Source organism: Electrona antarctica (assembly GCF_951216825.1).
Source record: "Electrona antarctica genome assembly, chromosome: 19".
Lineage (NCBI taxonomy): Eukaryota > Metazoa > Chordata > Actinopteri > Myctophiformes > Myctophidae > Electrona > Electrona antarctica.
The window spans coordinates 3,249,250-3,272,585 of NC_136800.1; the positions used below are offsets into that span (position 1 = coordinate 3,249,250).

The window sequence follows — 23,336 nt, forward strand, 5'->3', positions numbered from 1 at the left end:
TTCAGACAATATAGAGCATCACCAAACTAAAGAATAGCCAAAACAAACCTTTTTTTTTCTTTTACTTTTTTCACAACAATTTATTTCATTAATGGGAGACCCTAAAGATAAGAAGAAAAAACAAAACATGGTTGTGTTTGGTTCTACCTTGGGGAGGGGTATCTAAAACTAACTAAGGCCTTTATTGTGGACTTGCTGCAGGACTACAGGTTGGCAGCAAGCAAGCGGGCAGGGAGGCAGCAGCAGCAGGAGAGAAGCCAGGAATGAGCAGGTAGGCAGAGAAGTTTAAATAGCCTCTGGGTGTAAGCAGACCTAGGATTCCATGCGCGGCCAAAAGAAGCTGTCTGACCGGTGTCTCTTCCGGGTTTTTAGACAGCTGAGCTGGTGGATGGAAATGAAGCTCCACCCACGCGTCAGATTGCCGCGTCGGCCAGATTCCCGGAAAAGCTTTGCCCCAGCGTCATTCTGCCGCGTGGGTGGAGCTTCATTTCCATCCACTCTGTCTAAAAACCCGGAAGAGAAGCCGGCAGACAGCTTCTTTTGGCCGCGCATGGAAGTTCAGGTTGATTCTGATCCGGCAAAGAGTGCATGTGACTAGTCACCTGATCAGCTAGGCGCCCTCTTGAGTCGTCTGCCTGAACTATAGCTATGCAGGCTGCGCAACATTCCCAGATTGGACCTTGTTCTGATAATAATTCCCTGAACATGGGATTTCTGTGTTGAGAATCCGACCATTTAGACCTCTACACCAAAGCGGGGTCCGGGGAGACTCAGGGGTCGGTCCTTGAGGGAGACTCAGGGGTCGGTCCTTGAGGGACTTCCAAGTTCCAGGGGTAACTCTGAGACCCCATTTACACAGAGACGTTTCAAAAGATATCACGGAGTCTGTGTCAAAAAGTTGACCATATACACTTAATCGAATCAATTAACCTATCTGTCTACACTACAACAACCAAAACGGCAACCGGCCCTGAATGCGCCTGTAGTATATATGGCCAGACTGTAGGTGGTGCTGTAGCACTAGCTGGCACAAAGCCCCAAGAAGAGAGAAGTAGACATGATGCCAGTGTTGCCATCTTTGTTTATTATTGTTCGGCGGTGGCGCATGCGTCTTCAAACACATGTGGGCTCTTGCGTCATCGGTTCAGGAAATATGCGGATTCGGATGTCCACACAGTGGCGCAAAAGTTGCGGTTTCATATTTATCCACTCTGGGACCCGGTTTAAAAAATTAACGGATTCATTCACCGTTTTGGTCTGCAGTGTGTAGATGAAAGGGCAAAACGATTAAAAAGTTATGCGGTTTGACTGTGGATCATCTCTGTGTACAAATGAGAGTGTACAAATGGAACCAAATGGTATATTTTCAAATGGGGGTCCGCGGGCTAATGAGTGTCAATTTGGGGGTCCTTGACATGAAAAGGTTTGGGAACCACAATCACTCACTCACTCTTAGAATATGTCTCTTAGTACTGATTTTCATTAGTGACAAATATAATAGGAAAAAGATTGATGGTATTTGTCCCGAAACCATATAGGTGTAAGAAGTGATTACTCTGCATTATATTGACATTCCAATGTATGAATTGAAATGTGGCACAAATCACATTTACACAGATCGTTGCAGTTCTAGGTGAAAAATACACAAACCGGACAGCTGTAGCGCCGCGCGTGGATCAATTAAATGCAATGTAGATTATAAAGGTAAAGAAGAAGCATTTATTTAATTTCTATAAATAATTAATCAGAGCTTGATTTTGATATAACCTTAAAAGAAATACAGTGGTTCAGTGTAAAATCATATTATACAGTGATGCCAGTTGTCAAGTGATCAAATGTAATCTTTTACATCAGAAGTAAAAAAAAAAGGTTTAGAACATGTCCCAATATAAATACTGCTTAATAACATTATATAAAAGTTCTCAATGATGGGACATGGTTAATGAGAGAGAGAGAGAGATAGAGAGGGGATTCACACTATGGTCCTGGGTGCACACTCGGGACCACTTGGCAGATGTTGTGGTAGTGTGAATGCTGCGTACCGTTCCCCGGAGCGAATCAACCGCTCCCGGGACCAAATCGGGACCGATATTGAAGTGTGGGGTAGAGTGGCTGGATGGTAACCACAAGGTTGCCAGTTCGAACCTGGGCTCCTCCAGAGTGTCGAAGTGTCCTTGAGCAAGACTCTGAACCCCTAATTGCTCCTGATGTGCTGGTTGGTGCCTTGCATGGTTTCCGCCGCCATCGGTGTATGAATGTGTGTGTGAATGGGTGAATGTAATGCACAATATAAATGCATCCTTTACCATTTATTTACGAATGTGAAAGCATTGAATACAGTTGAATGAAGTGTACTCGGGTGCGGGAGAATCAAAGCCAATGTGAATCATGGCCAGCGGGGACCAGGCAACCGTATTTGAGAACAGTTTGAATCAAACAGACTCAGTGTGAATCCCCTGAGAGAGAGAGACTATGACATCATGGAAAAGGTGACATGGTGACCACTATCGGTCTCTGGTACAGACGTGGCACTGACTAGCCTTCTGGCGCTGCTGTTCGGCTGCTTTGATGGTGCCCGGCTCTGGGACGAGGAACTGGTCCGTTGGGCCCACGGTGGTCAACCAGAAACTGTAGAGGTTGGCAAAGTAGTGACAGGTGCCCCGCGCGCCCTGGCACTCTATGAAGGGGTGTGCCCGAAAGTCCCGGAGGCAGCTGCCCGAGGAGGTCAGAGACTGGCCTCCGCCCTCGTCACCTGCACCTGTGTGCTGAGGAAGGAAGGAGGCGAGAGAAGCAAGCAAGCACACTTTCAGGGGGAAAATAAATGATAATAAAAACATCTAATTTATTATATCTGTTATAAACTCATTTGCTAACCCAGGGGGTTTTCAAACTTTCCCCATTCCAAAGACCCCCAAAACAGCCATAGCCCCCTGCGGGCAAAAAATTAAGAAATCCTTTTGTGCAAACTGTGTCTTGCACGCACGCCACGCACACACACACACACACACACACACCAGTGTTGTCTTTGGCAGCAAATTCAGATTTTAGTTTTAGTCACAGTCTCTTTCTTGAATAGTTTTAATTTAGTTTTAGTCACATTTTAGTCACCTGGAATGTTTTAGTGTTAGTCGACTAAATGTCATAAGATTTTAGTTGACTAAATCTACAGTTGATTTAGTCGACTAAAATGTGTTTTGGCAGGCCTTGATGCCGTCGTAATGACTGACTGATTTTACACTTCTACAAGCTTTTACACATCTACAAGCTCACAACCAATTGTAAAAGGAGGACTTATACTGGATCTCTTGTCCACTAGTCCCTTCCTAACATTTTAGTCTAGTTTTTATTAGTAAATTGTCAATATATTTAGTCTTAGTTTTAGTCATCATAGCTTAGTTTTCATTCAGTTTCCGTTTAGTTTTCGTCAGTGGAAAAAGGTAGTCGACGAACATTTTTCATCTTAGTTTTAGTCGACGAAATCAACACTGACACACACACGCAGACGCACACACACGCACGCACACGCCTTCCTCATGCTCACCAGGAGGAAGGAGTAGCCCGTCCAGAGGCTCCTCCAGCCGGGCGGGCAGGCGGGAGGCGCCTGGTCCTGGCTGTGAACCGCCACCGCCGGCGTGGACGTCTCGCACACCGCGCAGCGGCTGATGTGCGCGCCGATCTCCCCGCCGGAGAAGGGCATCATGGGTATGGGCGCGGTGGTGGAGAGCCAGTAGGACTTGTCGTTGCGGCTGGAGTAGTGGCAGGCGCCCGTGTTGCAGTAGGAGAAGGGCATGGTGGAGAAGACCGGCAGACAGGAGCCAGCCTGGCCTGTAGGGGGGGAGGAGGAGGAGGGGAGGGAGGGGAAGGCACAACACTGGGTAAACTCAATGGTGGAGAAGACCGGCAGACAGGAGCCAGCCTGGCCTAAAGGGGAGGAGGAGGGGAGGGAGGGGAAGGCACAACACTGGGTAAACTCAATGGTGGAGAAGACCGGCAGACAGGAGCCAGCCTGGCCTGTAGGGGAGGAGGAGGAGGAGGGGAGGGAAGGCACAACACTGGGTAACTCAATGGTGGAGAAGACCGGCAGACAGGAGCCAGCCTGGCCTAAAGGGGAGGAGGAGGAGGAGGGGAGGGAGGGAAAGGCACAACACTGGGTAAACCCAATGGTGGAGAAGACCGGCAGACAGGAGCCAGCCTGGCCTGGAGGGGAGGAGGAGGAGGAGGAGGAGAGGGAAGGCACAACACTGGGTAAACTCAATGGGCAGTGGTGGAAAAAGTACTAATTTTTTTTACTTAAGTATAAGTACCAATACTGCAATTAGAACTACTTTGTTACAAGTAAAAGTACGGAATTGAAAATGTACTTGAGTAAAAGTACAAAAGTATCGGCATCAAAATGTACTTAAAGTACTAAAAGTATTCATATTGCAGAATGTCCCATTTAACAAGTTCAAAATGTGTAGAAAATCTATTGAAAATAGCCGATCTACAATCTTTGCGACGCATTGAGAGCTTGTAATTTTTGGCTCTGAGATGTAGTGGAGTAGAAGTAAAAGTATTGGAAATTGGAAATACTCAAGTAAAGTACAAATACCTAAAAATTACAGTACAGTACTTAAGTAAAAGTTACTTTCCACCACTGTCAATGGGCTCTATAGAGCGTCGCAGTCCCGCCACCCGCACATATCTAAATGACGGAGCGGTTTGGGGCAAAGACCCCCGTCCGGCAGCACTGTTTAATGCAATCTAATGTATGCATTAAATAAGTATTTTAGTTGAATTATTATTCATGACAAAGTTGTACAGTATGTATACAGTATGGCTCCTCCTGGGCGACTGTGGCTCAAGAGGTGGAGCAGGTCGTCCAATGATCCATGGGTCGGCGGTTCGAATCCCGGCTCCTCCTGTCTACATGTCAAAGTGTCCTTGGGCAAGACACTGAACCCCAAATTGCTCCCGATGTGCTGGTTGGTACCTTGCATGGCTTCCGCCGCAATCGGTGTATGAATGTGTGTGTGAATGGGTGAATGTAATGCACAATCTATGTAAAGCGCCTTGGATAAAGGCGCTATATAAATGCACCATTTACCATTTACCATTTATATCCATAACATAAACAAGCAGCACGCTATAGCAAACAATTCACTAGTTCTTTGTTTCAATCATTTTGTTATTAATATTTTTCACAATTATATTACCTGATCATCTTCTTCTTAAATACACTAGTTTGAAACTCTGTATGCATACATCTCGCGTGAATTATCAAAACATTAGAAAGTAGGCTAGCCTACTTCAGATTGTGAAAATATAATTAATAATAATAATAATAATAATAATAATAAAATGACTGAAAGAAAGCACTAGTGTATTGTCTGTGCGTGCTGCTCGCTTATTTTATGGACATACTGTATATACTGTTGACTTTTACAACTTTGTCATGATTAAAGGAGCATTCAGTGATTTGTGTGATTTGGAAAACCCCCCGGTCCGCCCGGTAACAAGATGTGCACATGCACGCACTACAGTGTGGGGACACAAGACAGGCCAACAGCACACACACCAAGGCCCGCCCCCGCTCGATCATGATTGGCGGAAGGCCCCTCTCTATCCTGATTGGGTGAAGGCTGGGCCACCTAGCCAAAAACGAAACCTATGGTTTTTTGACCCCCAGGGGTTAACTGGGGACAAGGAGGAACTTCTTATATGGTCAGCACACTAGGATTATCACAACAAAACAAAAAAAGAAGTGATATTTGAACTAGAAAAAGTGCCCTTCTGGGCACAGGTCTCCACCAGGAGGATAGGACTGTGTGAGATGTTTGGCAAAATGTTTAGGATTAATATAAACATGTTTTTGAAGCATTTTGTTCCAAAAATGTGTTTTGCAAAAATCAACCTGTTGGTGGCGCTATAACAGGCCAATGTGAAAAGGGTGGGATATATTCCTCAGCCTAGTAAGAAAATGTGTGAAAGATTTCACGTAAATTGCATGCTGCGTTCATGATTTGAGGCTTTTGTTCAAAACGGGGCAATCTTGCAAACTGTGAAAGCCAATTATAGCCAATTAGGATGGAATATGAAATATCGGACAGATCCGACTTGAGCACATGACCATAGAGATACTGTGTAACGATTTGTGAGATTTTTGGACAGAATCTGGAGGAGTAATATCAAAAAATGTGTTTTACAAAAGTCGGCCTCCTGGTGGCGCTATAAAAGGCAGATGCGGAAAATGCAGGTCAAAGGTTTGTCCTTGGCCTCTAGGGAGTGTGCATGCAACGTATCACGCAGATCGGTGCAGTTTTAGGTAAACAATGTGAAAAGCTGCCTCATGGTGGCGCTATAACAGGCCGTTCTGGAAAATGTGGGGCAGAGGTTCATCGTTGGCATCCAGGGAGTGTGTGTGCAAAGTTTGGCATTGATCGGGCCAACGGTGCCGGAGATTAGCTGATAACGGACGGACAGAAGGACGGACGGACGGACGGAAGGACACACACACACACGGACGGAGTGCAAAACATACTCTCTCCCCATGCCTTCGGCCTGGTGGAGACAATAAGTGAAATCACTGAATATACCTTTAATTCAACAAAAAAACACTTATAACTCGCACAAATAAATTGCATTAAACAATGCTGCCGGGCGGGTCTTTGCGCAACCGCTCCGTCGTTTAGATATATGCCTGCCAACCTTTCAGAACGACGAGGGCACCAGGAAATAATTCCCAGACGTTTGAAAAAGTATTTATTTTTAAAGCCAAGACATTTAAAGCCTCGGACAAAGCCAACTGCCGAGTTGACAAATCATGGCGATAAACAAAAGTTTTTGGGCCGAACAAATAATTAGAAAGAAGAAAAAACAAACAAAAAGTGCTGTACCCTGCCCAGCTCTTCTTCACAATCACAACAAAGTGTTGTGATTGGTCGAAAGAATATCGTATCCGGGGGGAAATACATCTGACGGATGTTCCGGCCGACACATCCGCCGATACCGTCTCTGTCTTAGGTTGCGACCAGGCTTTTCACTGTTGGTTCCATCTGTACACTCTCAGAGTTACAGACCTGTACAGGGCTCATTTGGAAGCCGCTCAAGGACACTTTGAGACCCACTGGTGTAGCAGAGTGTTTCCATTGAGCCAACATGCACAACAGCAGCACCCTGACTCTGTTCGACCAGAATGGAACAGAGCCTTCATTAGTATCATCGGTAACACCTGTGAAGGAAGTAGTAAGGGAAGTGGCCCAAGTTGTTTCCAAAATGTATGTATATGCATAGAGCCCATTGGGTATCACACGCACGCACGCACGCACGCACGCACGCCGCACGCACGCACGCACGCACGCACGCACGCACGCACGCACACAATAATATTGGCTATAGCCGTACCTAGGTCCTGCGTGTGGGCCTTCTCCTGCCCCTCCAGGTACACCAGACTGTAGCCGGTCCAGAGCTGAGTGCTGCCCGCGGGGCACCGGGGCACCGCCACCGACTGGCTGTGAACCACCAGCAGGTAGCCTGGACTCACTGGGCCCCTCCGGCCCGGCTCACCTGCGTCACCTGGGCGGCCTGCTGGACCTGCAGGGGACAAGAGAGCAACATTGTGAGGTTAACCCATTTAGACCCGAGGACGATTCTACAAAATGTCTTCTAAATCCTGACAGTTTTCAGAAAAAACAAACTCTGTTTCTTATATGTCAGTGGTTCTCAAAGTTTTTCATGTCAAAGACCCCCAAAATATGTTGTTCCAGGGACGAAAGAAGCAAAGATTTGAGTTAAAAACGTTCACTCTGAATGAATATATATTCAAAGATTTGCGCCACATTTTCCAAGCATTTTCCAAGCTCGTAGATGAGCTTGTAGATCTGCTATTTTTCAATAGCTGAAGTATAACATAATGCTTACAAACACCAAAAGGGGTTCCCGCTACGGATGGGTTAAAAGAGAGAGCGGGGGTGCACAAAGTATTCTAGATCTTCTAAACATAATTAACAGTCGAACCATAGTTTTAGTTTCCCCAGGTCGACTGTGACAACCTCCCAACAGTCGTTGGGAGGTTCTCCTCGGCTCGGTTCTTGACACCTGAATTTCCCCACATATGAATCAATGAAGGTTATCTTATGACGTCTCACCCTCGGCACCAATGAATCCACGTGGACCGCTGTTTCCCAGGTCTCCCGTGGGACCGTCATAACCGGGGGGTCCCGCTGTCCCAGAGACGCCTCGAGAACCCACAGGGCCCTTTGAACCTGACATAAAGATGAACACGCGCACGCGCACACGCACACACGCACACACGCACACACACACACACACACACACACACACACACACACACACACACACACACACACACACACACACACACACGTGTTGATTTTGACAGCGAATTTAGATTTTTGTTTTAGTCATAGTCTCTTGAATTGTTTTCATTTAAGTTTTAGTCACACTTTAGTCACCTGGAATCATGTTTTAGTGTCGACTAAATATCATAAGGTTTTTAGTCGACTAAATCTACAGTTGATTTAGTCGACCAAAATAGGCGATCTACAAGCTCACAACGCGTCAAAGCGCGACGCGTTGTGAGCTTGTAGATCGGCAATTTTTAGCAAATGACTCGTCTTTTACTTATACTGGAGTTCTGGTCCACTAGTCCCTTCCTAACATTTAGTCTAGTTTTTTATTTGACAAAAATTGTCAATATATTTATTTAGTCTTAGTTTTAGTCAGTCAAAAAAGGTAGTCGGCAAAAGAAATTCGTCATAGTCGACGAAATCGTACTTTTCGGAATACTCAAAAGATAAGCCATGCGGTGAGCAGCACGCAACGCAGACGAACACACACACACATTTACTGTATGTATGACTCACCTGTAGGACCTGGGATCCCCGGAGCGCCTTGGTTGCCAGGGAAACCGTCAGGTCCCGGAATACCAGGTGGCCCGGCTCGTCCCAAAGGGGCGGGCCGTCTCGTCTCGGCCACTGCCTCTCCTGGGAGACCTCTGACACCTGGGGAAACACAAGTTAGACCATGAGGTTCCTCTGACACCTGGGGAAACACAAGTTAGACCATGAGGTTCCTCTGACACCTGGGGAAACACAAGTTAGACCATGAGGTTCCTCTGACACCTGGGGAAACACAAGTTAGACCATGAGGTTCCTCTGACACCTGGGGAAACACAAGTTAGACCATGAGGTTCCTCTGACACCTGGGGAAACACAAGTTAGACCATGAGGTTCCTCTGACACCTGGGGAAACACAAGTTAGACCATGAGGTTCCTCTGACACCTGGGGAAACACAAGTTAGACCATGAGGTTCCTCTGGCACCTGGGGAAACACAAGTTAGACCATGAGGTTCCTCTGACACCTGGGGAAACACAAGTTAGACCATGAGGTTCCTCTGACACCTGGGGAAACACAAGTTAGACCATGAGGTTCCTCTGACACCTGGGGAAACACAAGTTAGACCATGAGGTTCCTCTGGCACCCGTAAGGGTCCGTTTTGTAACTCTGTACACTCTCAGAGTTACAGACCCATAAAGGTCCATTTGGTTCCTAATTATTATCTAGCTGGGTACCCCCTGGAACTCTCTCAAGGACCCCTAGGGGTCCCCGGACCCCACTTTGGGAACCACTGCTCTAGGGGGTGCGTGACATGAAAAGGGTAATTGCGGTTTTATGGTGTTATTTACCACAACCGGCAAAATCCGGTAAACACTGGTGTAAGGAGATGTATAGAGCGGCTGCGGGAGTATACAGCAGCTGCGTGTCTCAGTGCAGTGACATTCTGTGATTATTTGCCATAATCATATTAAAAAATGTGTCATTTTCAGCCAAATACAACAAGACTGAGCGTTGGGGGAGGTCAGCTAGGTCAGGAGGTAACAGGGGGTGCACGGTAGGGCTTTCACTTCTAGTGATTTTTACTAGTTGACTAGTTTACTAGTCGACTAGTTGTTTAACTACCTACCTAAAAAAAGAAAAAAGAAAGCAAATTACTTGGAACACTTTTGGTCTAGTGGCTACAACTGTCATTAATGCTTAGAGAACTCACCTATCGGCTCGTTTCTGCAGCAACGCAACCGTGCATGAATGACCGTAAAGCACACCCTCTTGTGTGATATTGCGTAATTCGAACAGAGCTGCACATTTTCCCAAAATGCCACATGCATTAACACGTTGGTACGGTATCATCCAGCTAACCAGCTCAGTGGCCTTGTGGTTAGAGTGTCCGCCCTGAGACTGGGTTCAATCCCCGGCCGGGTCATACCAAAGACTCTAAAAATGGGACCCAGTGCCTCCCTGCTTGACACTCAGCATCAAGGGTTGGATTGGGGGTAAGTCCCTGCGACATACTAGCCTCATGTCCAGGGGGTGTACTTGTACATCAAGCTGCCTCACGCTACAGAAACAGGCGATAGGCTCCTGCCCTATGGGCCTCATGGCTCGGCAAGGCTACTTAACTTACTTACGGTATCATCCAGTGTGCATAGAGAGAACAACAGCCTGACTAGTTCAAATGTTGGATTTCCATGTGAGTTCGAATCCCTATTAATGGCCTTGCAAACGGGGAGCGATAAAATGCGCCTATAGTTCATTTTCAATGAGACCTGCGTTTTTGCTCGGAGAAGTCGCGGTGCGACAACGCAAGCGTATTTACGTGAGCGCGGTCCCGTGAATTTGTTGCGTGCGTGCTCGTTACGCGTACACACACCGCGACTCACCAGACCTGGATTCTGTTTAGCTTTTTTTACGCTTGCGTTGTTGCCGCCCCTCTGTTGCGCCCCTCCTGGAGGAGACCTGTGTTGATCCAGGCAACAATGCCTGCGTTCCTCGCTTCCCGTTTGAAAGGCCCTTTTTTCACATGTATGGTAAATGGTAAATGGTAAATGGTGCATTTATATAGCGCCTTTATCCAAGGCGCTTTACATAGATTCATGTCCCTTAAGATAGCTTTAATACCTTGTCACAATAATTGGCCCAAAGTGGCGCCACCACCACACTCACCCATTTCCCCAGGAAAGCCTTTATCTCCTTTGTGGCCCCTCAATCCAGGGTGACCTCTTTGACCCCTGCGTCCTTCGGCACCTCTGGAACCGCCGGGACCTCTTTCACCTGTCAGCAATAAAGCAGTGTTTAGGTGAAGTTGAAAGCACCTCAAATGGGCTTGTGTGAATTCAGCCTGATCGCACAGAAAATAGTATATTATGTACGAAATTGCAATTCCCTAGATAAGCGACTAAAAGACCCAAAAGTCTGTTCATATATACAGTTGGAGGCCATCGATATTGTCCTTTTCTTTTTGCTGAGGTTTGCGTGATCTGCGCAAAAGGACAGTTAACCCATTTTGGGTGGGAACCCCTTTTGGTGTTTTAAACATTGTTATAATTTAGCTATTGAAAAATAGCAGATCTACAAGCTCATAGCGCGCCACCGAGTGGCGCGCTACGAGCTTGTAGGTCTGCTATTTTTGAAAAATCGTGAAAATATTTATTTCAGAAAACTGGAGGATTTAGAAGGATTTTTTAAAATTTTGAGGTCAGGCCTAAATGGGTCAAATGATAGGGACAATATCGGTGGCACCCAACTGTACTAGTGTTTGACGGAGGCGTGGCTTTCACAAACACGGAAGTGCAATTTCACCGTGGCTGGTTCGGGCTGGGTGAGTTAAGCAATATTACACGAGAGGGGGTGGTTTAATGTCATTAATGCACGCCTGCGATACTGCAGGAACTCGGCCTGCGGGCGAGTTCACGCAGAAGTGAAGCTGAAAAATGATAATTTTTCAATGACAGATGTAGTCACTATATGACCACAAATGTCCCAAGAAACTAGCTAGCCTAGCCACCGAGTCTGCTGCTGCTCTGGGAGAAAAGCACGGCTGAATTGTTTGTTTTGATTAGGCGTTGAAAGAATGTGGTTTGAAGCACGGCTTAGAGAGTTGTTCAACCAATCAGATTGCTTCCTCAAAACGACCTGTTGTATAATTCGGCCTTTTATATTATTTACTATTCTGTGCCTATGGGATTACAACTCGGACAGGCTCTACCGAACTTGGCAACGCTCGGCACGGTGCGTCGCGTGCCTCAAGTTGAGTCATTGGGCCTTATTATGCGTGTCTTAAGTACCAGGTCTTATGACTTAACTTAAGACCTGGAGGCGTGGTCAATGCTGTTTGGCCACTCAGAATAGCCAAATGGCATTGATCAAGCCTCCAGGTCTTAAGTTAAGTAATAAGACCTGGTACTTAAGACATGCATAATAGGGCCCATGGTCTATGGGGAGGTATTTCAGTGTCATTTGTACAGACTTTTGGGTCTTTTAGTCGTTTATCTATGGAATTGCAAGTTTGTACATTACAGTGATTACAGTGTAATCGTTGCTGTCGGAGGAAACCTCATAACTCAATTTTTGAGGTTTTTGATTTTTTCTTTGGCATAAATCAGTGCTATTGAACACCCTTTACGTCTGTGTGTTGTTTCGAAAATATTGAACCAATGGAAAGTAGTAAAAATTGCTTTGGACAAAACCTCTTAACTCCATTGGACCCTCAAAATGTCTGCTAAAGCAACCAACTCCACCACCTCTCCCCCTCTCATGGAAGTAATTGACAATAAATAAAGTCACAACACCAACTTTGACGAGGCAGTATTGCTTTGTTTTAAAAATATAAGGTTTTCTTAATTTCCTGAAAAATGTATATTTTTCATTTCCTGAAAAATGAACATTTTGGAGTTATGTGGTTTCCTCCCGACAGCAGAGATATACTATTTTCTGTGCGATCGGGTTGGTGTATTACACACAAGCACATTTTACCATAAGTACTATACTCAAGCAGGTACTTTCACAGGACTTCACCTGGTTGAATGAGACTGAAAACAAGAACATAATCGTCTCTGTCGGGTGAAAACCTCATGTCCAAAAATGCTACTTTTCAGGATTCAAAGAAAAACAAAATTAGCAAAAGTAGCAGATTGACGAGTTCAAAATGCACCGTTTTCGGATTTTTTTGGTCTTGTGGTTTGTGGATCTGCTACTTTTGATGCATTTGTGTGACACTGTAGTAAGATCAAGTAGGGCATTCATTGACGGAAGACCCCCAAAAAGTTGGAATAATTATGGAGATGCATGGAATAAAGCAAAAATAAAATAAAATCTCAACACTGAAAATGTAATGATGTTTTAGGCCGACCGGCTGAAGAAATCAAATATTTGAGCTTGCTTTTATGACCACTCATGTTTCTGGAAGATGCTTCTAAACGTACGTATTGTATTGCTACTGTAGTTTGATTAAGGTCTATAATAACATGTTACGTTGAGCGCCGGTGTTTACAGTTACCTTTGAGGCGTCAAAGTGTCGTAATTCTACCACCTTATGATGAAAATCCTCTTCAAAATAGTCCCTTGATTTGTTATTGAGCCGACAGAAAAGCCACTATACCCCCTCGTTCACTTTGCATCGGACTCAGTTTCCCAGAAGCCTTTGCAAGCCGGCGGTTGGTTGATTTCCGGTTACGTCATCATAACGCGTTAGCCTCGTCACTTTGTCCGCGACACCCCCACACGGAGTTGCACCACTTACTTCACACGGGTGTGATTTTTTCATTCAAAACGGCGAATTAAACATATAAAACAAATAGCGGGTTTAGCGTATTTAGCGTGGAGATACAATGGAATAAATGTTGTGTATGGCGGGTTATGCAGGGAAACTGTTAACTAACTATTAACTAACTAAATAACTAATGACCGAAAATTGCTGATCTACAAGCTTGTAGATCGGCTATTTTCGGCGTGCAGCAATGCTTTCGCAAAAGACACGCTGTGGGGCTTCTATGGAATCCAAATGACTGAAATCAGTGGTGGCGACTATGAACTTGAATCCATGGGAGATGGGAGGTTTGTGCATGTTTGTACTGTATGTGCACCGTACCTTTAGGTCCTGTAAAGCCTAGGCCATTTGTTGGCCCAGGCGGTCCCGAGTGGCCCCTCTCCCCCTTACGGCCTGGTAACCCGGGGAGGCCAGAGGGTCCTGGGTCCCCGTAGGAGGTATTAACACCACCCGGAAGGCCTGGTTCACCGGCAGGACCTACACGACAAGCACACACACACACACGTTGTACGGACATAGATATTCTTATTAAATAATGGATTCTAATTCATGTACGATTATATAAAGCCAAGGAACAGACACACAAAAACAACCGCACGCACGCACGCACGCACTAGAGTTCTCAATCTCTGCCCGAACCCGGCCCGGCCCGACCCGGCCCGACATTTTCGGGTGGGGCCGGGCCCAAAATGCACGATAATTAGTCGGGCCGGGCCGAGCCTCGGGCTCTGTGATTTTCCGTGATTTTTTTTTTTTATAATTTTATTATAACAAAAATAACAATTCTGTTGTTTGTGTAATGTATTTATTTAATATGAAGAGGGCTGAGCTGGTGAATGTTGGCGATTAACTTTTACAGTTTAGGCTATTATACTATATGTGACTGAAGGAGGAGGTGGCGATGATCAGCAGCAGGCAGCAGCGCACCAAAGTGACAGAATAGAACGGTGGTTGTTGAACTTGCTACCGCTGGCTGGCCTCTGGTTTGCCAACCAAATGAGCTGCTTACTGCTCAGCATCAACTATATAACTTAAGTCAACTTGCCATATGCTTAAATATTTTATAAGACCATCGATTTATCCGCAATAGCTTGTTTTGGAAACGTCGGGGCTTAACGAGACACTGCTGTCTCGTTGAACCCAGCTGGGTGAATAAGCTAAATTAGGCTACCTAATCAACGGTAAATGCTCCATATAACTATGAAAGCGCCTGCACGTAATATAGTTACATGATGACCAAGCAATGTTACAGTCACATTGTATAGGCTACAGCTATTTGGTTTACAATTTACAATTTACAATTTACAATTTAGGCATTTAGCAGACGCTCTTAATCCAGCGTGCTGTAGCCTACAGCTATTTAATTTCCCCATCGTAGCGCAGCGCGCCTCGTTGTGTGCCCACTGCCCAAAATAAAAGATCTGCAAGCTGTCGACAGACTCGACACGCCATCGAGCGGCATGTTGATGGTTTGTATGTCTGTTCTTTTGGTTAGGCAACGCACATTACGCGTGGTATGTGGGTTTGAGAGGCAATGATTAATGTAAACTATACAGTAACCTAGTAGATTATAGCCAAGTTGACAATTGTCATAATATTGCCAGTAGCCTATTGGACATAATTAACTGCGTCACTTCAGAGGATCGCTGCTACTTTGATTCAGAAGATGTTTACTCACCCCTGGAAATTGCTGGAAACCATTAGAATGTTGAAAATGGAACATTATCAGCCAATTGACGTGAGTTACATAAATCCTTTATTTCGGCGACTAGACTATAAGTGCGTTCTCTGACACGGTCGTCTCAATAATCCACGGCGCCGCGGCCATATAGTGGCATTTTTCTTTTTCCTTTTTTTCTCTTTTTTTTCACTCGGGCCTTTTCGGGTTTTCGGGCCTGACATTATGGTAATTGTTAGGGTCGGGCCGGGCCTCGGGCCGACCCAGTTAGGGTAGGGTAGGGCCGGGCCTTAATTTTCAGGCCCGATGAGAACTCTAGCACGCACACAGTAAAAAAAACTTCAGTGCAGACCTGGGGGTCCGGGGGGCCCCTCATATCCTGGGTCTCCACCGGGGCCTTTCTCTGCCCGGCTGCATTCTCTGCCCGGGAAGCCAGGCTCTCCGGGATAGCCCGGGGCACCTGAGAGAGCAATTAAAAATAAGCAACATTAAACAAGCTTGTAGATCTGCTATTTTTGGGGGGGAAATCTTGAAAATGCGGCGAAAATCATCGAATATTATATTCTTTTTACGTTTTTAACTCATATCTTTGATTCTGGGAGGGGATCCCTGGAACACCATATTTTCAGATGAGGGTCAGCGGACAATTACACATACATTTTGGGGCTCCTTGACATGAAATAGTTTGAGAATCACTGGGTTAACCCATTTTGGGCGGGAACCCCTCTTGGTGTTTTTAGCATTATGTTATACTTTAGCTATTGAAAAATAGCAGATCTACAAGCTCATAGCGCGGCACCGAGTGCCGCGCTATGAGCTTGTAGGTCTGCTATTTTTGAGAAATCGTGAAAATGTAGCGCAAATCTTTGAATATATATTCTTTCAGAGCCAATGTTTTTAACTCAAATCTTTGCTTCTGGGAGGTCCCTGGAACAACATATTTTCAGATGGGGGTCGGCGGCCAATTAAATATAATTCTGGGGGTCCTTGACATGAAAATGTTTGAGAATGACTGACATAGAAACATAGGGTTTTTCAGAAAACTGTCAGGATTCTGAAGACATTTTGTAGAATCTGGTGTCAGTCCTATAAGTAAATGTACTCACATCACTGCTAGTAATAATGCGATACGGTACCTGGGTAGCCGGGTGGGCCTTGGGGGCCTTTGGGTCCAGGGTAGGTGCTACCGGCGGGTCCAGGCGGTCCACGTTGACCTTTGCTCCCAAGAAAACCAACTGGACCCTGTGGGCCAGGACTATCTATTCCTGGACAGAAAAGGAAAAAAAAGCACATACAGTACATTGTCTATTCCATTCTATTCTTTAGGGCTATATCTTTGCCCATGCCCTTATCCCTAAACTACTTTGCCTTTCTTTACTATTTTGAAAAACATTTTCGAATAGTTAAAATAGCCAATCTACAAGCTCACAATGTGTCGATGTAGATTGGCTATTTTAACTATTCGAAAATGTTTTTCAAAATAGTAACAAAAAAGTTCAGTCAGACAACTCACGAATAGATTTAACCAATATTTATTATAGAATGAGAATAGAAGTGTGCATATGATATTTATCTTGGCGTTCCGCTCTGCTGCATTTACTCCCTGCTCGGCACGATTAAACACCATCATAAACATTAAGAGCAGGGAGATAGATATACAATATAAAACCCCCCCATGGGCAACGACAGATAGCAGAGCCCACTGGTGGTGCTGGGGAGGCGGTGGGAGCAAACAGGAGCATACCAACAGTCCGGGGACGAATGACAGGATGGAGGATGACAGCAGGAAGGACAGCGTCTGAGGTGAGCTTATATAACACGGCAATTGGTCAGCTGACTGCCACGTCATCGTAAGGCATGAAGAATGAACATGTGTGTAGTACCACCATGGTAATACGCATGTAAATGCGCCCATGGGCATAGCATGAAACCCCTCGAGTATATCTGACTGAACTAACTCTGCAAGCTACGTATCGTATTAGTTTATGGATATATAAGGGGTTTAGCATGGACGAAAATAGAGCCCAAATTATATCCAGGGATTCCCCAGGGTCCAGGGTTCCCTGGCTCTCCAGGTGCCACAGCAGGTGCTAGAGGGATAGCAAAAACAAAAAAACAAACAAACAAACAAACAAACAGCTATGGCTCAGCTGTTTTTCGGCATTGCTGAAATTGCAGAAGCATTCAAAACAAACAACCCGAGGACGCAGAGTGGACAAGAGGTGGCCGAGTCTGTCAAGAAGGTGATAGAGAAAGCCAGCACAACGTTCCCAAGTGCAAAGGTAACCATCTCTGCACTGCTACCCAGAGAGGCCATCCGTGTACTTTGCGTCCCACCTAGACTCGCGTAGCCAGACAACTATAGAGGGTATGCGCGTGACATCATCATCAAAGCAGGAAGTTATGCAGGAACGCCTACTGAGTGGCAAAAAACGACTTTCTGGCGTTGACAGCCCATACATCCACACAGAAAAGTCATATCTGATTGCATTAAACGATGTTAAACTCACTTTGCCTGTTGCTTTGCCACTCGATGTGCCATTCACTTTAAGAATGCGCATACTCTCTATTCCACAATCTCCGAATGCTAGTCTGGAACTACACCTATCAATTATCATAAGGACGAAAGAGATGTGATTGCTCCTGGGGGTGGGGGGTCACCCATGCTTGATGTAGGCTATACTTGCAGTGACATAAGAATTTAGCTTTCGATTATCAATGTTCATTTTTGGATCCCTGTTCTGATAACTCACCATCACAGACTGGATCTAGGGAAATGTGGCACGGACGTGCAAAACACGAACAAAAGATTAGTCCGCATAGAACAATAAACACAGAGTTCTGATGCTCTAATTAATTTACTAGAATATGAGTGTAATAGTGTTAACAGAACACACAACGGCGTAACAAACCATTTATTCCTATGGAAACCAAAACAGATATAGAGCACCACGAAAACCTCCACTCCAACTTCTATTCTGTTCTATTCTACTGTTATGTTGCATCCATGTTGATGTTCTTTAAATATTGTGCTTTGCATATTAAACCCTGCTATGTTATACTGTTCCTGCTTACTGTAAATCGCTCTGGATTAAGAGTGTCTGCTAAATGTAAGATTGTAAATTGTAATTAAAACATCCCACTGAGCAATAGTCGTCTATTAGACGCCTGCCTAAAAACGATCGTTTTTTAGCTTAGCCTAGACATTGATTAGCATGTTGTTTTAAACATAGACTCGTCTATATATAGACGTTGAAACAACGTTGTTTCAACGTCTAATCTAAGCCTAGGCTGCTTTTTAGCCCATTTTTAGGCCCTTTGTACAGTATATTAGACGTCTATTAGACCAAAAAGAAAAGCTCAGTGGTGGTGGGTACCTTTCAAACTGCAAATAGTGTACAAAGTACCTCGTAATGCCCCCCAACCCCTGTACTGTACTGTACTGTACCTCTAGCACCTTTCATCCCTTTGGGGCCTGTCAGCCCATTCAGTCCATCCAGACCTGGTGATCCGCGGGCCCCTGTGATATGATATGAGATGAGATGACAGCACACACATACACTATGTCACATGAACAAGCACTTTCTATGATATGATACCGATTAATTTATTATTAAAAACATTTATTATTAAAAACATTATGAAACATTATAATTAAAAACAAAATGTAGGAAACAAAAAATAATAAAATATATATAAAGGGACCCATAAAAATGAGTGGTCCTTGAGGGTTTGAAAGTGTCACGCTGCGACACGTTGTGAGCTTGTAGATCGGCTATTTTCAGCAAGTGTAATAACATACATTTAAAAATACATTTTTAGTCATACTAAAATCGTATGACATTTAGTCCACTAAAACTAGACTAACACTAAAACATCCCAGGTGACTACAATGTGACTAAAAACTAAATGAAAACGATTGAAGAGACTACGACTAAAACTAAAATAGAAATGTTCTGTCAAAAACAACACTGGTCTAAGACGTGACATGAGGTGTGTGCATGCGGTGGTGGTGAACGGCTCCGTGTCGTGTCTTATAGTATACCTAGGGGTCCAGAAGGGCCAGGTGGGCCGGCTGGTCCCTGACGGCCAAGAAGGTCACCTGGAGTACCTGGAAAACCTGGGCGACCCGGGGTCCCTCGAGGACCGGACAGTCCTGCTCGCACGCACGCACGCGCGAGCGCGCGCGCGCGCGCGCGTGCACGCACACACACACACACACACACACACACACACACACACACACACACACACACACACACACACACACACACACACACACACACACACACACACACACACACACACACACACACACACACACACACACACACACACACACACACACACAGGAAGTTAGCAAAAGATGAAACTGAAAAAGAATGATAAGCTGCTGTCTCCGATTAATAGCACTCCAGAGACAGAAGTTAGAACTTCACATACGTTGTAATGTAATGAATCATCACACATGTGTAGCGACATTGCCCTGAATATGTAGAGCTGAGCATACAGTATATGGTGCAGCCAAATTGCTCAGATGGACACTTTTGAATGCCCCGGAAGTTTTCAAAATAAAAGGCGCTAGAGTGCCCAGCAGATTGAGGCAGATTTTACTCTGATTTTACCACCTTCCATTACCCCCCCCAAAACCGGGAGGTATAATCTTCGTAGTACCTCGCGCTAATAATTCTGATGATCTCTCTTTAGCGTTAATATTCCAATTAAGCGAGATGCTTGGATAAGTCCGAAATTAGGACAGAACATCAGCGTTCTGATCAAAACCATGGAGAGCGCTGTAGATTTAGAGAGAATAGAACGTTTTGTCGGCCCGTAAACAAGGAAGTGAACGGCTGCGCGCGGCGCGCGCAAAACCTGTCCGGGAGCTCTGAGCAAGGTGTTGCCTAGCAACGGCCCGCTATCAAAAAATTTATTTTAGCGGTCGCGTTTTATACCATTAAGTCATTGGTGGAGTGTTCTCAACCCATCTTAGAGCTGTGCCTGATCCCATGGACAATGACCGCTTCCTTGCAGCCTCTATCTTCAGCACCCTGGACAGTGCCTCTAAGCACAGTACTGACAATACCAATCGTATACTGTTCAAATATTCTCTCTCCTTTCTTTCATGTTTAAGATTTTGTGCCAGGGACCTCCACGAGAGAAGACTTGTGTGGTTTCAAGGATATATTTTATACTCCTTCATATGACACACCCCATGAGATGGGGTGAGGGGCGGTGGTGGCTGGATGGTAACCGCAAGGTTGTCTGTTCGAACCCGGGCTCCCCCAGAGTTAGTGTCGAAGTGTCCTTGAGCAAGACTCTGAACCCCTAATTGCTCCTGATGTGCTGGTTGGTGCCTTGCATGGTTTCCGCCGCCATCGGTGTATGAATGTGTGTGTGAATGGGTGAATTGATGTACAATCTATGTAAAGCGCCTTGGATAAAGGCACTATATAAATGCATCATTTACCATTTATGAGATCATGGCAGATCTACATCACATCACAACGCTTTTCAGGTTGTCTATTTTTGGGTTGGGACACCATCACACAACGTAACGGAGAATTCCGCCCTAGCTGTTTTTCTCTCTTCTTTTTTTTTACTGAATTATATTGATAATGTGTATATTAACACAACAAAATACATACAAATAAAACATATTTGGACTTCAATCTGTTTATGTGATGTCACCTCCTTTTCCCGAAAATGTCGGAAGGAGCATATTTTGACCTCCATGCATCCATCCATCTTCAACCGCTTATCCGTAGTCGGGTCGCGGGGGCAACAGCTCCACCAGAGTGCTCCAGACTTCCCTCTCCAGAGCAATATTAGTGACTTTCTCCTGGGGGATTCCGAGACGTTCCAAGGCCAGTGAGTCGATGTGTTTCCTCCAACTGCGCCTTGGTCTGCCCCGGGGTCTCCTCCCAGTGGGACGTGCGTCGAGGACCTCCCTAGGGAGGCGCCCGAGAGGCATCCTAACCAGATGCCCGAACCACCTCAGCTGGCTCCTTTCAAGGCGAAGGAGCAGCGGTTCTACTCCGAGTCTCTCTCGTGTGACTGAACGTCTCACCCTATCTCTACCCTATAATCTCCACCTTATGTCTAAAATCAGGCTTTAGATATTACCTCGTCCTCCAGGCCTTCCTGGGTTGCCAGCGATCCCCAGTGGTCCTCTATATCCAGGGATCCCCCTGGGTCCAGGGTTCCCTGGCTCTCCGGGTGCCCCAGCAGGTGCTAGAGAGATAGCAAACATTAAAAAAAAAACTATGGCTCAGCTGTTTTCGGCATTGCTCAAATTGCATCACTTAGTACCAGTGCCATAGAGTAAGACAGAGTTACGCAAACTCTGTTCACTTCATGGGGCCAGTCCAATGGCGGCTCTTCTACATAAGACTTCTAGACTTGGTTTGTCCCCATTTGAAGGCTTCAAATGGGGACAACCGGAAGTTTACGGAGTGCATTGCAGTCTATGGGCTCGTGGCGAGTACACGAACCACGTGACCACGTTTTCTGCCCCTCAATATCGCAACTCTTCTATTAGATGGCTCTGCTTAGTACTATACTGTGTATTTCAGTGGTTTTCAACCAGTGGTCCTTGAGGTGGTTCCAGGTGGTCCCCAGCTTGTAACCAACTGGGCCCTTATTAAATCTTTAACTCCTGAGAGCGTAAAATGAAACCACATGTGTTAAACCGGCTGGCTTCTTCCTTTCCCTGCACAGTATTTTTGTTCTTTGATATGTATTGTCTATTTTTGTATAACTATGTGCTAAATAAATAAACTAAACTAAAAACTAAACATATGCAGGTGTTAAACATCTGCATTACTTAATTTACAAGATGTCTACACAATTAGAGCATGTAGAGTCATATCAAACAATAACAAAATATTCTTTAGTTTGGGGTCTGAGAGGCTAAAATGTCATCAAAATTAATTAATGGTGGTCCGTGGCTCAAATGCCAAATAAATGATGGGCCTTGATATGAAAAGGGTTGAAAACCACTGGTGTATTGCACCAGAATATGATATCAATTGTAAGGATGAAAGAGATGTGATTGTTCCTGGGGGGTCACCCATGCTTGATGTAGGCCTACTTGCAGTGCTATAAGAATTTAGCGTTCGATTATCAATGTTCATTTTTTTAATCCCCGTTCTGATAACTCACCATCACAGACTGGATGAAGGGAAATGTGCCAGTGACATGCACGGACATGCAAAACATGAACAACAAAAGATTAGTCTGCAAAGAACAATAAACACAGAGTTCTGATGCTCCAATTAATTTACTAGAATATGAGTGTAATAGTCAGTGTCAAAACGCACAACGGCTTAAAAAAGAAAACATTCCTTCCTATGGAAACCAAAACACTCAAAACTCCACTCCAACTTCCACTGATCTTATTCTCTAGTGTTAATAATGGTGCCATTTATTTAAGATTTTGAGTGTCAAGTTTCAACGCACTCCATTGTTCCCATGCAGTCATCGGCACATTACTTGGGGAGTGTGTGTGTGAGCAAAACTGAGCATCTCTAGTGTCATTATAGGATTCTGTGTGTACATGCATCTAGCTTTGTGAGATTTTATTTTTGATTTGTGTGAAACAGTAATCAACGGTTTGACATGCACTGTCATAGGTGAACATAGTGACAGAGAAACATATATACAGTATATATATACATTTCTGTGTGTTTTCCTGGTTAAATAAAGGTAATAAACTCACTTGCGCCTCCGCTGTCTCCTGGCTCCCCTTTGGGTCCTGGTAGACCAGGCTGTCCGAATGATTCGCCTGAGTCACCTGGAAAAGTGGCTGACTTATTACTTGTGTGTTCCGACTACCTCCGCCAACAAGGAGATTACGTTTTTTCACCCTTGGAATATCTGTTTGTCTGTCTGTCTGTCTGTCAGTTTTGCACCAAACCTGGTGAAAAAGGTTGGTTGTAAGCCAAAGAAGAATTGATCCACTTTTCACACTGATTGACCAGAAGGGTTGGTCAATCACACTGATTGACCAAAAGGGTTGGTCAAATCAACGCACACAATGGGGTCCAGGAAGAACT

The 23,336-nt window shown here is 45.0% G+C and overlaps 1 protein-coding gene across 1 annotated transcript in view; it reads right to left on the bottom strand.

The window, feature by feature from the left end:
• Positions 1-798: 798 nt before the first annotated feature.
• The window catches only part of LOC306943784 (uncharacterized protein), a 79,987-nt gene continuing 57,449 nt past the window's right edge, over positions 799-23,336 (bottom strand). Inside the window, exons 35-47 of the mRNA XM_079530312.1 lie at positions 23,000-23,074; positions 21,406-21,513; positions 19,328-19,438; positions 18,731-18,802; positions 16,419-16,547; positions 15,635-15,742; positions 13,926-14,081; positions 11,003-11,110; positions 8,865-9,002; positions 8,127-8,243; positions 7,384-7,572; positions 3,542-3,825; positions 799-2,765 (exon numbers count right to left, since the gene is read on the bottom strand). Of these exons, the coding sequence (XP_079386438.1) occupies positions 2,505-2,765; positions 3,542-3,825; positions 7,384-7,572; positions 8,127-8,243; positions 8,865-9,002; positions 11,003-11,110; positions 13,926-14,081; positions 15,635-15,742; positions 16,419-16,547; positions 18,731-18,802; positions 19,328-19,438; positions 21,406-21,513; positions 23,000-23,074 (1,856 nt within the window). The 3' untranslated portion in view covers positions 799-2,504. The remainder of the gene's footprint in view (positions 2,766-3,541; positions 3,826-7,383; positions 7,573-8,126; positions 8,244-8,864; positions 9,003-11,002; positions 11,111-13,925; positions 14,082-15,634; positions 15,743-16,418; positions 16,548-18,730; positions 18,803-19,327; positions 19,439-21,405; positions 21,514-22,999; positions 23,075-23,336) is intronic.